Genomic DNA, 11,648 nt, shown 5'->3' on the forward strand with positions numbered 1-11,648 from the left:
TCTGGGACTTTGATACCAAGATTTTTCACCTTCAGTAGTACCTTATAGCTAAAAGTTATGTTTAAGTATTTAAAAACTTAGTGGAAAATACAGATTGACCTGTATCACCAATATAAGTTTGTCATTAATAATGATGTGAAAGTTGTTTAGTAGTGGTAATAATATAAAGATATTCTCAGTATGGCCACTAGATGTCAGCACTTAGCTGTTATATGTGGTGTAACAATTCTACATTTTAGTGGAATATTTTTTTTGCCAGGTTGTATTCAGGTGCTAAATATTATTGCGGCATATTGCAGATCTATTATAGTTAACATATTAAAAGCATTTTAGTAGTTGTCACTATGTTAATGTAATAAAACTTTAAAAAAAGTATTTCATTTTGCTAAAGTTTCTTTTGCTTTTCTCTTTTTTTCCATAAATTTATTTATTTACTTATTTTTGGCTGCGTTGGGTCTTAGCTGCTGCGCACGGGTTTTCTCTAGTTGCGGTGAACAGGGGCTACTCTTCCTTGCGGGGCTACTCTTCCTTGCGGTCCGCGGGCTTCTCATTGCCGTGGCTTCTCTTGTTGTGGAGCATGGGCTCTGAGCTCACCAGTTTCAGTAGCTGTGGCACGTGGGCTCAGTAGTTGTGGCTCATGGGCTCTAGAGTGCAGGCTCAGAAGTTGTGGCACACGGGCTTAGTTAGTTGCTCTGTGGCATGTGGGATCTTCCTGGACCAGGGCTTGAACCCATGTCCCCTTCATCCGTAGGTGAATTCTTAACCACTGTGCCACCAGGGAAGCCCTCTTTTGCTTTTCTGTTAAATCAGAGATTCAGTCTTTTACCAAAACGGGTAAAATAATACCATTTATTTCTCCTGTAAAAAATATTTAAAATTTATGTTTATACTTTATGAGTTAGCAATTCATAACATGTTCAGAGCATGCTCCATTCTTAATTTCTTTTAACATACATAAGCAAATTATGGGTTTTGTAAAGATCTCTGGAGCACTGTATTACATACAGTATTTCCAGCATAACTATGAAGCTGCCTAATTGGTACTTTTGTTGCTTCTACAAGACCAGTGTTTCCTTGAAGGGAGATAACTTACTCAGTTTTTAATCCCAGCTCCTACCACAGTGCCTCTCCCAGAGGAAATCCTTGGTAAATGTTTATTGACCTAATGTCTGTTAAGAGGCACAAAAAATAGTGAATTCACAGGGAGTATGGAGTCCTAATATCATTTTTGAAGCTTTAGCCCTTGGACAAATTATTTAACTTTGAATTATAATTTCTGTATCTTTGTAAAAGGGTATGTTAAAAAACAACCTTACTGGGTTGGCAAGGCATTAAATTAAATATGTATAAAGTTTCTATCACATCATAAATAATAGGTTTAGCTATTATCATTCTTAGCAATGATTATTAACAATTATTGCCAGTAATAATGGTAGTGGTGTAGTAGAGATAGAAACATATAGGAGGTCTGAGCAGTTCTGGGGCTGTGTTTAGTGTATGGGAGGTTTTCTTCTCTGCTGTGCAGCATGAGTGAGATTATATAGTTTGGACTGTAAGGTTATTGTCTGGGCATCTTAAGCCATCATTTTTCTCATTTTGTGACTAAGGAACCCAAACCAGAGATTGCGAGTCAGAGTCGGCAGGTCCAGGATATGTTGTTCCTGGGCTCAGGGCACTAGCCAGTACCGCTGAGCTTCCTGAGGTACCAAAAAACATGCACCAAGTTGTTTCTTTCAGCCAATGGTTGTGTGTGTGTGTGTGTGTGTGTTAGGGGGAGAGAGAGAGAGAGAGAGAGAGAGAGAGAGAGAGAGGAGGAGAGAGAAGGAGGGAGGGAGGGAGGGAGGGAGGTTGTTTGATTCAGTGTCCATTAGTGAACATCTGATCCTGGTCATCATTTCCTGCAGCATTTAAGAGCATCAGCCATCTGCACTGTTAATTTCTGCTTCTGAATGGTCTGTAGATTTTCTTATATCTTTTATTTGTGTGCATAATATTTCTTCCTCAAGGAGATTGTGTATCACCCTCATGTCAGTATGATCTTTAGGTAACTGTCTCAGTAAATGCTGTCTGTAGGCCCTATGAGAAATATTTAGAATTGTAGTCTAAGCAAAATTCTGAACTTGAGTCCTACTTCTGCAAAAGTTTTGGCTGCTCTTCTTTCACATCCTGGCTACAGGATCAGAGTTCTGGGCTTCACTTTCTTGAGTGCATGCTAACTGTGTGGGTACAAAAATTATTTAAGTGCAATTACAAGGGCTTTTTCTGGACCTACCCAGCTACGAGCATTTACTGTACATAAGACACTGAACTAGTTTTCCCTGGGCATAAAAGACTGAGTAAGCTATTCAAGATCTGTTGGGAGTTTATTCTCTGATAGAGGCAATATGTAGGTGAAAATAATGACAACACAGAACAATGTTAAATGTGCACCGTAAGTAAGGCCTTATGCCTCAAAGTGTGGTCTGGGGACTGGCATTACCTGGGGGTTGTTGGAAATGCAGAATCTCAGGCTTTGCTGCAGAGCTACTGAACCAGAATCTGCACTTTGCCGATATCTCAGCCAATATGTTTGCATACTCAAGTATGAAGAACACTGGTAGAAGGCTTTAGGGAATGCAGATGTCACTTCCAGTTGGGGACACAGGATTTCATGGAGGAAAGAGCCTTGAAGGAGAGAAAGGATTTTGATGGTGGAGCTGGTGATTAGGAGCAGGCTATCCTGGGCAAAGGTAGGAAGGAGGAAAGACGGCTTTCTGAGTTGTCAGATTTCTAAGGGTACAGCGTTAGTGCAGGAGTAAGCCATGTGGGAACCAGGGGTACTTCGGATCAGAATGTCAGACAGGGTTTAGAGTTTTTAAGATATGCGTTGGAGATCAAAGGAATATTTTCATATATGTGAGTGACACAGACAGTCTCAGAGGTGGAAAGGAGCTTCCTGGTCCTTTTGTCTTATTACCTAATAGGATCAGAGCTGTGCTTTAGGAAGAGTAATCTAATGTACCTATGGGAGATAGTTCGTTGACTAGACTTGGAGATTAAGGAAATAGCATGGTGGCAGTGCGAGTGAAATGAAGGCTGGAGAGGTTGCAGGGGTAGAATCAAGGGGAGGCAGTGTTTGGTACACAAGCAAGAAGAGAAAAAGTAACAGGGACAATGATTGCACTACTGATGACAGTGGTGGCAACGGGAAGAGGAGTAGCGGTTTTTTCGGAAGGGGACATGACGTTTGGTTTCTGGACATGCTGGTTGAGATGCTAACAGAATACAAGGTAGGAGACTTGTGCACTCCTTATTCAGAAAGGGGTATTTGGAACTCGTGAGAGAAGTCAGGGATGGAAGTGAAGATTTGGGACTTCTCTGCAGCAAGCCATGGTTAAGCTGGGGTTGTGGCTAAGACCTCCAAGGCAAGACCACCTAGGGAGAGGAGGGACACAGAACATCAGTAGAGTCCCATTTCCTGAACACTTGGTTTCTTGTCTCACTGTGTGGAAATGCGCTTTGAGGGCCACTTTCCTCCTTTCTTGACTATGATACTATGGCTGTTGAAAGAGAAGCATTACTTATAGACATTAGAGTGTTTTTCAGTGGCTTAGGAAATAATTTCCAAAATATAGCTGGTACCCACGAGGGCACAGAGTTTGTAAGTCAGCCATAGTTTTACTGCATTGAACAGGCCCTAGCTAAAAAAACCAAAACAAAAACTTTCTCTCCAATTTGAATGTATCTACTGTATTTAAAATTTTCGTTTGGGCTTCCCTGGTGGTGCAGTGGTTGAGAATCTGCCTGCTAATGCAGGGGACACGGGTTCGAGCCCTGGTCTGGGAGGATCCCACATGCCACGGAGCAACTAAGCCCGTGAGCCACAACTACTGAGCTTGCGCGTCTGGAGCCTGCGCTCTGCAACAAGAGAGGCCGCAAGAGTGAGAGGTCCGCGCGCTGCGATGAAGAGTGGCCCCCGCTTGCCACAACTAGAGAAAGCCCTCGCACAGAAATGAAGACCCAACACAGCAAAAGTAAATAAATAAATTAATAAACTCCTACCCCCAACATCTTAAAAAATTTTTTTTTTTCTTTCATTGTCTGTGTAGAAGTTTCTCTCCCTTATATTTTATTATGGTGATTTTCAAATATACAGTACGGTTGAAAGACTTTTTAGTACTTCATACCTGTCACCTAGATTCTACCATTAATATTTGATTATAATTGCTTTAACATACACTTCTCCCTTTACCCATCCTATGTAGAGATTTTTTAAAAAACATTGTGATTGTAATATAAAATTTATGTACTGCTTTTTCAGTAAATATTAAAAAGATTTTCTCAAGTTATTACAAAGTTATAAATATTGTTTAAAATTACTTCAAAATATTTCATCAAATATTTCATCTAATATATTTCATCATACTAGAGGTGACTTAATGATCCTGTATCTTATTAAATAAAAAAAAAATGATCCTGCATCTTAAGTTTTTTTTTTTTTTTTTTTTTTTTTTTTTTTGCGGTACGCGGGCCCCTCACTGTTGTGGCCTCTTTCGTTGCGGAGCACAGGCTCCGGACGCGCAGGCTCAGCGGCCATGGCTCACGGGCCTAGCCACTCTGTGGCATGTGGGATCTTCCTGGACCGGGGCATGAACCCGTGTCCCCTGCATCGGCAGGCGGTCTCTCAACCACTGCGCCACCAGGGAAGCCCTAGGTTTTTTTTAAATTAAGAGTGTTCTCCTAAATTCTTTTCTGTTTTTAAGATTTAAAAAAAAAGTGTAGATTATCTTGTGTGAAGGAAAGAATACACTATGTTGAAGAGATATCTGCACCCCTGTATTCATAGCAGCATATTCACAATAGCCTAAGAAAATAGACTTAGGAAATAACCTAAGTATCTACTGGCAGATGAATGAATACAGAAGTTGAGATATATATACAATGGAATATTATTCAGCCATAAAAAGGAAATCCTGCCATTTGTGACAACATGGATGAGACTTGAGGGCATTATGCTAAGTGAAATAAGTCTGAGAAAGACAAATATGGTATGATCTCACTTATATGTGGAATCTAAGAACAGAACACCAAAAACCCAAAGTCATAGAAAAAGATCAGATTTGTGGTTACCAGAAGTAGGGGGTGAGAGGGAGGGGAATTGGATTAGGGTGGTCAAAAGATACAAACTTTCAGTTATAAGATAAATAAGTACTAGGGATGTAATGTACACATGATGACTCTAGCTAACACTGCTGTATGGTGTATACCAAAGTTAAGAGAGTAAATTCTAAGAGCTCATTACAAGGAAAAAAAATATTTTTTGGTGTCTATGTGAGATGCTGGTTGTTCACTAAACTTACTGTGGTAATCATTTCATGATGTATATAAGTCAAATCATTATGCTGTGTACCTTAAACCTATGCAGTGATGTATATCAATTTTATCTTAATAAAGCTGGGAGAAAAAAAATGTATAGATTCACAGAAATGGAAATATTAGTAGATCAAAGGATGTGAACATTTTTAAAGATTGGTACTTGTTGGCAAATTGTTTTTCAAAAACCAAATTTACAAAGTCCACACCAGTATATTTGAGTGTTTGCTTCACTATATCCTGGCCAGCCTTGGCATATCATTAAAAAAAAAAAAAAATATATATATATATATATATATAAAAGTTTTAGTAAACTTGGCAGGCCCTTGGGCTGGAGAAGAAGGTCCAGCTGCAGCTGGACCTTCCTCCCTTTTGAAGTGTTTGCTTCTATGTTAATGGTAAATCGAGAAGCTTTGGGGTCATGGCTGAAGCCTGGGGCAACGTGAGAAACAGGGAGATGATAATGAAGAGATTCAATTTTCCTCACTTTTTACTGCTTAAAATATATTTTTTAGGCAATCTCTAACTTAGAGAAAAGTTATACAGTACAAAATTTTTTTCTCTTGAACCATTTGAGAATAAATTAATGATATACAATTGCCCCCAAATACTTTAGTGCGTATTTCCTATAAACAAATGTATTCTCTTGTGTAACCCTAATATAACCGTCCAAATCATGAAATCAACATTGATACATTACTAACATCTAATCATATCCTGTTTTTGTTTCACCAAGTGCCTTAATATCCATTACAGCAAAAGAGCATGTTCAAAATCATGTGTTACTTTTATTTGTGTCAATTTGGAGCATTTTCCACTCCTGATTTTCATGACCTTGACACTTTTGGAGGGTACAAACCAGTTATTTTGCAGAGTGTTCCTCATTTTTGGATTATTTTTCCATAATAACATTCAGGTTACACCTCTGGCAGAGATATCACAAATGTGGTGCTGTGTTCTTTTCATTACATCTTATCTGGAGGCATGGGATTTTGATTTGTTCTGTTTATGATATTGTTTATGTTGATGACTTGTTTAGGTGGTATTTACTAAGCTTCTCCACTGTAAAGTTATTCTCTTCATAATAAGTATTTGGTGAGGAGATATTTTGAAGCTATGTAAATATCCTGTTCCTCATGAATCAACCAACCAACCTTTCATCCATCTATTTGTCAATTAACCAATCATTTCATTATGGATTCATGGTTTGCTGTTTTGTTCAATAGGATTATAATCTATGACCATCACTACTTATTCTGATGCTCAAATTGTCCCTCATTGGGTCAGTGGGCATTATTCCACTCTGACTTCTATGTCTTTTCACATGTTCCCACCTTTTGTTTTTTTGAGACTTTCTTACTTTCTGGCAGAAGTTATTCTTAGTTCATATTGTACTTTTCCTGCTCCAGCCCTGGAATCAGCCATTTCTCTGAGGAACTCTGATTCTTTTTAGTGGAAAATGATATTTGGGAACCAAGATCTGAGTGTTTTGTGTGCTCATTGCTATTGGGGTGTCACTGCTCCCAGGTGCCCACAGTGGATTGAGGAATGTGTGTATTCATGTCTTTTTATTTTATTTTATTTTATTATTTATTTTTGGCTGCATTGGGTCTTCGTTGCTGCATGCGGGCTTTCTCTAGTTGTGACGAGCGGGGGCTACTCCTCATTGTGGTGTGCAGGCTTCTCATTGCGGTGGCTTCTTTTGTTGTGGAGCACGGGCTCTAGGCGCGTGGGCTTCAGTAGTTGCAGCTCAGTAGTTGCAGCTCAGTATGCAGGCTTAGTAGTTGTGGTGCATGGGCTCAGTTGCTCCGCAGCATGTGGGATCTTCCTGGACCAGGGCTTGAACCTGTGTCCCCTGCATTGGCAGGTGGATTCTTAACCACTGTGCCACCACGGAAGCCCTGTGTTCATGTCTTTACCTCTATAGTTTTTAATCTCTCTTTTGAAAAAAAAAATTTCACTGATCTCTACAATTCTAATTTAGCAGCAATCATTCTAGTTTTCTCCCTTTTCCTATTTATCTTTCTCTGACAGTGACAAAACGTGGTTCCCATTATTCAGTGTATATACATGTATGTGATGCATGCCCTTGTATGTAACCAATCTCTCATCAGTGTGGCTGCTGTCCCCTTCTCCCCCACCCCCATGCCCTCCTTACCACACCTGGACTCTCCACCCTACACCAACCTGTCCAGCTATGTGGAAGCCCTCCTCATCTTAACTAGGGATTTGACCCCTGCCCCAGGTCACCCCATCCACATCCCACTTCTGCTCTGATTGTGGTGCCCTTCTACTGGCCACATCTCCTGCCTTCCCCCTAGCCTACCTGTGTTAGTACTGAGCTGTTCGAGGTGAGGAACAGTTCTTAAATGCTCTCCAGAGCCCTAGTGGATTTTAGCTGGAAAGATCAGACCTCTTGGCTCATTCAGAGAAGCCATACAAACTTTGATTTGTTTAACCTTAACTTGGGAGGGAAAAAGAGGCTGGGCTTTGGTGTTTCCCTTTTACCTGGGGGTTTTTCACCCAAGTCCCAAATCACATCCACACTGCCCCTTCCTGGTAGCTAGTGCTTATAGGGGGCTGAGAAAAAAAAAAAACAGCTGAGCCTTAAGGGCTCCCAGTCAGGAGGGACGAGTCCCAGGGGAATGTGTACTCCTGAAGACGCTGGTTCCCCAGACATAAAATATGGGGTCCAGGCAACTTATTAGAAAAACAGAACAAGGGCACCATCTTTGCTTTCTATCCCAAACTGGAAAAGGGCTCAAAAAATGTTTCCTTGATTCCACGAGGAGACAGATTTCCTCCCCTTCTCTCTAGCTTGATTGCCCCGTGGCAAACTGTTATCCTTTGTCTTTTTTATAGTTGGGGGTGGGGAGTGGCAAAGGGGACGGAGAAAGCTAGTGACTGTGGGGGGTGGGGAGCAGATGTACTCTGGGTCTCCCGTCAGGCTTAGCCACAGGAGCCCTTGCCCCACCCATAGGGACACCAGAGGCTCCCACCTGATGGGCTCCAAGATGGAGGAGAAGGCAGGGGTAGAAGATGCAAACCAGGGTGCTGAAGACAGATTGTTTAAAACATCTTTGCTACCTTGATGTGTAATGATAGAGAGTATCTTAATTTGTACTAGAAGTATGTATCTATGCATGTTCCTTTTATTAAAAAATTTTTTGAATGAATGACTTTTATTATTTAAACTCTTTAATGCTAAATACACATGCATACAGAAAAATGAACAAGTTATAAGTATACAACACAAAATTCTCACAATGTGAACACTTATTTAACCACCACTCATGTCAAGAAATAAAACTCTGCCAGTACTCAAAAACCCTCTTGATGCTTTTTCCCAATTATTGCCTGTTCCCTCCTCTCCAAAAGTAACCACTTTCCCAACTTAGCCATAAATTTGTTTTGCCAGTTATTTTTATTTTTATGTAAATGAAATAATATAGTATCATTCCTTTGTGTCTGGCTTCTTTTGCTTAATGTCACATTTGGGAGATTTGAGAATGTTCTGGTATATTAGCTGTGGTTTGTTCATTTTCATTGCTGTGTATAAGTTCATTGTATGATTATATTATGTTTATTTAGTTTCCTACTGATAGATAACTGGGGTCTTCCTGGGTTTGGGCTGTTGTGAATAATACTGCTTATGAACCTTATTGCCCATGGATTTTGGTGCACATAGACATGCATTTCCTTCTAGAATATCTATGGGAATAGACTTATGCTTGTTACTTTTAGCAAGTAATTTGCCTTGGTGTCATTTTTCTCAGTCTTCTGATGCTGTTTCATGTATCACTAATCTTTAAAAATTATTTTTGATAGCTACTACAATGTTTGAAGCTGGAAAGGACAAAGGTAATCCAGATGAATTTGCTGTGGCACTTGATGAAACCCTTGGAGACTTTGCGTTCCCAGATGAATTTGTCTTTGATGTTTGGGGAGTCATTGGTGATGCCAAATGAGGATGATTATGACGTGAATGATCGTCTCTGGAGGAATGAACCATTGTTCCTGAAAAAAAAAAAGTTAAAATCTGCTTTTAGACACTGTTATGGACTCTGGCTTGTTTTATGTGTATGAATACATTCTTTTGAAATATAATTTTGATTTCTGGGCACTTTTTAATTCAGTTGCATATGTAGTATGCTTAAGATAAATTACCTAAAACATGATCAATTTTAATACTCATTTAAAAGCTTTTTAAAGTTAGTTTTAGAGGGTATTTCTAGATAGGTTATTTTGTTCCCCAATGACACCCATGTTTTGTTTTCCACGTAATAAGTAGTTGATTGCAATCACTTTGTAGTTCTTTTACAAAATCTAATGCAGTGAAAATGAGGGTTGGAATATAATTTGCCTCATAGCATCTTCATTTTGTTATACTAGCTTGAACAGGATATGTTCAGGACATGAAATATGAATTATGCCTACTAGATGTCTAGAAACATTTTTAAAAAAAATCCACTGAATAAGGGGAGGAAGATTCCTATAGCCTGTTAATGTCTATGGCTTATTCTCTTTGTAAAACAAGGATTGATTGACTTTTATTTTTTGCTTCTTTGTAATTGCTTCCTTGCTTCTTAAACTTGTTGAAATCTATTGCGTTGTGTATGTATTTGCACGTGTAGAAGAAGGTGAAAAAGAGGCAGATATGGTAGAAACCACTTACATTTGATTTTTCTTTTTTTTAGCAGTTCTTACAACACTATTTCTTTTCCATCCATACCTACTGTTGTTACCCTTTATAAGCATTCCAGGGAAAGTTTTTATAGTCTTTGTAGAACTTTTCTTTTGAAAGATGTTTACTCAGAAAATAACTATGTTTGAGAACATTTTTTGGGGTTAAAGAGCAACCCCCTTTTTTTTTTTTTTTTGGAAAAGCAACACTTCTAAGCCTCCTGAACTTAAAAGGAGATACCATCAGCAGTAGATTTCCCCCTAGTGAAAGTGCAGGAGGAAGGGAAAATTGAGAAAATATATTAGCTTATTATTTTAGAGTTCTAATGCACTCTCTCTGAAACCTTACATTATTGAGAAAATTGAGGGTAAATGACCATTTTATCACTCTTACTTGACATTTTACAGATGTAAGAGAAATGGAAATGAATGGTTTCAACATACATCATTTAATAAGGCGGAGCATGGTGTGACCAAGCATTCTTCTAAAATGTTAGACGGAAAATGCTGCATGCTGCCGTGGTAATCAGAAATAATAACCTGTGAGGGGTGTATTCTAGGAAATCAGAAGTAGTTCCCTTTTCATGCTGGGTTGATGCTTAGATAACTCTTGTTTTCTGGTGCAACTTCACTTTTACTGCTTTCCGCTCTCTTTTTCACATAAATTTAATTCTATGAATCTTGGTATTCTTTGTCTCATTAATCTGAAACCTGCACAGAAACTGTTGCAGTCATTAACATGTAACAATAGCAGTTTATAGAATGTGGATTGTCTTATTGCCCTTGCCCATCATTTGGAGATAGCATTCAGCCCAGGCTGTAGTAATTTGTTGCTACTTGTTTAGTGAATTTCTTTCAGAGGTCCCCAAATACATACTGATTCTTAATATCACTTCTCATAGGATAGGAAAGTTATTTGATGACTTAAGAGGCCCACAGAAATATTTCGGTTTAAGCAAAAAATAAATTTTTTGGCACTAGATGTTAGATTTGAAATGATGAGTCATTGTTTATTGTTGATGGCTGTCTGATTCTCCTTTCCTTTTGGATATGGATGAACACTGACACTTGGTGCAAATTCTCTGTGATTTGTGGAATCTCATATTCACAAAGTGGTTACCATGATCTTTCTAGAATTTTGATGTGTAAGGTACTGACGGCCATGTACAGCTGCAACTGTAACTTGCTTGTTAGCATCAAATGAGCATAAAGGGTGTCAGCTGGGCACAGGTGTTTTACTACTAACAGTTTTTTTTTTTTTCTTGAAATGTCTTTCTCTGTTACCTCTACTGAAAAACCGATAACAAAGTAAGTTTCTTCATTTTGTTCTCTTACCTGAAAATATATCTCTTTGTGAACTTTGTGCCTTTTGGTAAAACTCTCAGTGCACAAAAGGAATAGGGTTTCTTTTTAGATGTCACAGTCCACAAGTGGGAGCTACCCTTCTACTGCTACAATGAGAAAAAGTCTTTTTTTTTTTTAACTGTGCCATTTTATTGGCAACACTAAACATTTTCAGAAGGCCTCTGTTGTTTTCTCTTGTTCTCTAAGAACTTTTTTTTCCCCAAATGGAGGATGATGGTTTCATTCTTTTTAAGATTTTGATTATTTTA

At 38.8% G+C, this 11,648-nt stretch overlaps 1 protein-coding gene across 2 annotated transcripts in view; it reads left to right on the forward strand.

Moving 5' to 3' along the window:
- Positions 1-9,957, forward strand: part of GIPC2 (GIPC PDZ domain containing family member 2) — an 86,356-nt gene extending 76,399 nt beyond the window's left edge. Inside the window, exon 5 of one of the 2 annotated variants that reach the window (XM_060084707.1) lies at positions 9,181-9,957. In XM_060084707.1, the coding sequence (XP_059940690.1) occupies positions 9,181-9,438 (258 nt within the window). In that variant the 3' untranslated portion in view covers positions 9,439-9,957. The remainder of the gene's footprint in view (positions 1-9,180) is intronic. The other variant, XM_060084715.1, reaches the window with a different exon arrangement.
- Positions 9,958-11,648: the final 1,691 nt, after the last annotated feature.

The sequence above is a fragment of the Mesoplodon densirostris genome, chromosome 2 (assembly GCF_025265405.1).
Source record: "Mesoplodon densirostris isolate mMesDen1 chromosome 2, mMesDen1 primary haplotype, whole genome shotgun sequence".
In the NCBI taxonomy this organism is placed as follows: Eukaryota; Metazoa; Chordata; class Mammalia; order Artiodactyla; family Ziphiidae; genus Mesoplodon; species Mesoplodon densirostris.